The 4,843-nt window shown below is 49.8% G+C and overlaps 1 protein-coding gene across 1 annotated transcript; it reads right to left on the bottom strand.

Moving 5' to 3' along the window:
* Positions 1-487: 487 nt before the first annotated feature.
* On the bottom strand, positions 488-2,850 carry MRS44_018011 (uncharacterized protein; the record flags this gene model as incomplete). Its single annotated transcript, XM_065616215.1, has 2 exons — positions 488-2,633; positions 2,801-2,850. The coding sequence occupies 2 exons, from the start codon at positions 2,848-2,850 to the stop codon at positions 488-490; spliced, it is 2,196 nt and encodes a 731-aa protein (XP_065472287.1).
* Positions 2,851-4,843: the final 1,993 nt, after the last annotated feature.

The raw sequence follows: 4,843 nt of genomic DNA on the forward strand, positions 1-4,843 counted from the left end.
AATAACGAATCGCCAGCACAAACGGATAATGGATTCAGGTGTCTTCAGTTGGAACCTAAACGCTACCAAGGGTTTGGAGCAATATCGGTGTAGACCCTAAACCCGCTCTTCTCCCTCGCTTCTTGGAAGGCCTCGTGATGCTGCTCTAGGCCAGAGACCCGAACAACTCAACCAACTCAACGGACGACCTATATTGAGTGAATTGGCTTAGTAATCGCCGACCTCTCGTTGAGTTGATCAACTGAAAGCCTTCGTTGAATGGATTGACGTTGAGTCGGTGTGAGGGAACGATCATGTGACTTTCATACTTTATGAATATTCTCACTATATGAATATTGTGTAAATGGCTTAAGTCAGAGTTTTTATTAGGAATCTCTTTCTCTCCTTGTAAACAATCATTTTACCCAAGTCGCACTCGACCTCGTTCGTGCTCTTGTCCCGTCACAGTTGGCCTAATTGACGAGATATTCGCAACATGCCCCACAAGCTATTCCCACCCTTTCTCCTCTTCTGCCAGCTCTCTCGCTCGGCCGAGAAATGACACCATTGACTCTCTTGCGCCCGCCTCGCTTCTGGCGCTGCTCTCGACCTCGATTTGCGTGGGAACGAACAGAGGATCCAGGTCGTCGATTATCTTGGCTTGTAGCCACGAACGCAGCACTAGACACATCCCGATTATATTGACTTCGAGGCGGCTGCGCAGGGGAGTCACCAATCGACCTGCGGCAGAAAAGAGCCTCTCGCACTCGGCTGACATCGGCTGGATCGTGAGGAAATCAAGAGCCATTCGAGAGAGGCGGGGATATTGAGCTCGGTTATCCTGCCAATATGCTCTGGGGTCTCGAATATCGGTGTCTGTTGGAAGCCAGCTTTCTTGCCACGCCTCGTACTCATCTCTCGGGAACTCAGAAGTCGCAGAAGACCTCGTCGTAGCTGGCGTGGTCGTAGGCGTTGATAACCGGCTTGATGGCTCGTATCGTGACTGTTCGCAGTATTCCTCGAAGGCATTTTGGTACTTCCTTCGCCGTTTAGCAACGGGCTCATTTCCTGGGCTCAATACCACCTCGAGGTTGCGATATTCGGTCTCCCATACCTCCTGAACCATCTCTTTCGCAGTTGCGATCCAATCCGGATGTTTTCCCCAGTGTTCTTCGAACCAACCCCATCGATACGCAGGGTGGAGAGCCAACGCCACGTAATATATTGGTGTCTCGTCGAGAATTGTGTAGTATTTGTTGAGCTTCTGCCACCCTAGGTTGATGTTGATCCTGAAGTGTTCGGGATCAGGATAATCCGCCGCGACTGCCTTGTACTCCTCCAGTTTTGCCATTAGGAATTCGAAGCCTTGGATGACATCCCAGATATTTCCGTACGAGCCGACCCACCCTCTCTTTCGTTTGCGTTGAATACCGTCTCCCTCAAGGGCTTTGACGGTGACCTCGTAGAATCCAAGAATCGTGGCGAGATGTTCGAGGACGTCCCAGTCCTTGTCTGAAAGCTGGTTTTCGGGTAGGCAAATTTGCGGTTGAACAGCCGACCTCCGCATCAGGCCCGTCCTTTTCGACCTATTGTCCTGCTCCCAAGCTTGTTTGTGTTTAAGAATCATCACATCGAGGTAAGGACGGAGTTTGATCGCGCGGCGGATCATGTAGAGCTGGGACAGCCATCTGGTATCGTTATCGACGACGATGTTCAGAGGCTTCCTCGCTCGAACTCTCGGATCGATAGATTGGTCCATATCAGCCTGCTGAACACCTCGAAGAAGGTAAGTCAGCACATCAGATCTGTCGATGTCAACAACGAGGTCGTGGAGCTTCCCGACTGGTCCTCTCCTCCTCCAAAGATCGTGTTCAGTTTCAGATAACGCTGCTGCGCCGGAAAGCTGATTCTCAAATGCCTCTGGATTGGAGCCAAAAAGCAGTGCTTTGGCAGAGAGGTTGAGTATGTGGCCAAAGCATCGACCTCTGCGCTTGCGTCCATCGAAGCCCAACTCTCCTCCGATTACAGCCATTGCTGAATCGTTGTTTTCGGCGTTGTCAAGCGTGAAATACCCGATCTTATTCTTTATACCATATGAATCGATAATCTCGAGGACTTCTGCTGCAATATTGGTGCCAGAATGGCGAGTAGAGACCTCGGGTACTCCAAGGACGATTTTGCAGGGATTGTTTTTCTCGTCTTGGAAGAAGCACATAATCCCATATAACGCGTGCCGATTTCCGGACCTCCAGCCATCAAAAGAGACGTGAATTAGACCGGGGGAGCTCTGGAGGACCTCCATAACCTTCGTCTTGTGCTGCTCGTATGATGCCACGATTTTCCTGCGAATAGAGGTTGCGGAGAGATTGGCGTCACAGAGCTTTACGCAAGGGTTCAGGTATGCGAAAATCTTCCTGAGCTTGTCGTGTTCTGCCGTTTCGAACGACAGGTTGGCCTCCACGATCCATTCCATTAGAAGTCGTTGGAAAAACTTCTTGTCGAAGTTCTTAATGAAGCCATTCGCAATTGCTTGTTCTCTGGGCTTATTGGTATTAAGCTTCATCAGCTCGGCGATGGTTGACTGTCCCTTGGCCTTCTGGCCCTCTGCTCTCAGCTGCGAGGCTGATTTCGTCTTCCCTGCAGGCGCACAAATCCTGTGATCGTCATAGAGGTGGTTTAGGGTATTCTGGATGCCCGTTGATGTGAAGGTCCTTGGCTTAAGAGTGTTCTTGCGGATGCAAATTTTGCAAACCCACTTCCGGTCGTTGCCTTTCTGGATATCGTACCCATACTCCCAGGCCCAGGAATTAGTATCTCTAACCCTTTGAGACCACGTGAAGCCGGGGAAATGGCGCCAAAGAGATTCTTCATATTGCCGCTCTTTGGTAGTGGAATCTGGCGAGGTGGACTTAGAACGTCATGCTGGCGAGAATGGCGTGAAAGCTGTAGAAGGCGCTGGAGACGACCTAAAATTTCCATCATCGTCAACAGCAGTGATGGCGTCAGAATCCGATAAAATACTCATCCTGAGCTAGTTACGCAATGCAATCGGTGTAACTGTTGAAATCTATGTGGAAGTCGGAAGCAGAATTGAGGGCAGAACAGAGGCTAAAAGGAGGTGGCGGCCAGGGAAATTAGGTGATCTGCCATACGTACAAGCCACACATAGCCTTAGTTAAGGTACCTTACGGGTCGCCGTTAGGATTTATACCAATCCGCAGTTACAGTCACTAATAGTGGCTAGTAGACCCACTTTATATCAACGAAATCAACGAGATCCATCAATTTCAAGGTAATATTGAGTTGGGCAGCTTACTAATAAAGTCCTCCATTGAGTTGGTTGAGTTGGCCGTTGATCAACGAGTTGATCAACTCGTTGATTACGTTGAGTTGTTTGGGTCTCTGGCTGGCTATCAGCCCTACTGCACATCACCTTCGCTCACCTTATTCTTAGTCTAACCCAACCTCTCGAAATTGATTTTCAACAGGTCATTATTGTCGCTCTGGTTTTCCGAGTTACCTGGGGGATGTGGTTCATGAGCTGTGACTTTCAACGATAAATTTATGTGGAATTCTCGCCTTGTATAGTGGGATATGAATTATGAAGACTCCGTTTCGTCTTGTTCTTATACAAGGGCTCAAACGCGGTGTCTACCGATGTTGACTGAGTGTAAGGTCGTAAGTTTCCGCTATAACAACACTAAAACGGCGTGCTGAGCTGCATGACGTGAAAACCAAAGAGCATAATAGAACTAGCTATTTGTTGACAATTCTTTCACTCCCTCGAGATGTGCATTCGTAGCATGGATGGTGGTCTGATGGCGTTTTCTAGAACGCCTTCGCCACCTCCTTTCCCCAACATCGTAGTTTTGGTGCGCATGAAATCCAAACAGCCACCGGTTTCGTGCATCCAGAATCAGGTACTCGCTCATCACCTGAGGTGAGATCAGCTGATTGATCGTACGTGCGTACTTGTCACAAGAGATCGATCTCCTTCCCGGGGGATTCTATTGGCGGAAGTTGCGGCGCTAGTGACGCAATGTGACCGATCATGACTGTCGGCTCATGTATACTGTAAGAGCGTTAGATCCCGTCTCCAGGAAGGGGCTTACAACCTACAGTACAACTCGGTTAGTTCTCTTATCATGCCATGCATCCACTTGCCGACGGAGGGCGTCGCCCGACAGCATCGTAACGTGCTCTGAATACCTCCTCACCTGGCCAATTCCGGGCCCAGTTCTAGATCACTGCTCCTTGGGTGGTGGGCATTGTGCCATGGCGGACAGACAACGTGCTTTGGTACCAATGCAGCCATCCACCGCCACATTTCTAACCGAGAAGTCTTGTCTCCCTCCCTCTTGACATGCATTGTTTTTTGTCATCCACCAATGGAAGCACAAAACTCGTCGGCGTCCGTCGCGTGGGAAAGTGTGTAGAAGAGGAGCATTGCTACTACTTGGACTTTATCGAGTGCTGCCGTGTTTGCACAATTCATCGGATTGTGCCAACGTCAGATCATGCCCCGACTGCATCGCACCTTGCCAATTATTTAATTATCCATCTTTGGGGCACGTAGATCTCCACGACATACAAACCAACCTCAGCAAATGAATACTTCTTCTGCACAGCACCAACCTGGCGCATTCATACTCTACTTCCACCACCGAGACCATTCAGAGAATCAACATGCTGAGAACTGCTGGTTTGGGAAGACGGTCGTCTCCTGGGCAATCCTCACGGAAGCCCCGACGTGCTCTTCCGAATACCGCCGGGCGAGGTAAGGCGGCCTCACCACGTAACAAGTCCCGTTCTTCCACAGCATAGGGGGCCTCGGGCAACGACAAGGAACTCTGCCAAGTTATAT

The sequence above is a fragment of the Fusarium solani genome, assembly GCF_023522795.1.
Source record: "Fusarium solani strain SB1 chromosome Unknown bctg00000015, whole genome shotgun sequence".
Classification (NCBI taxonomy): Eukaryota; Fungi; Ascomycota; class Sordariomycetes; order Hypocreales; family Nectriaceae; genus Fusarium; species Fusarium solani.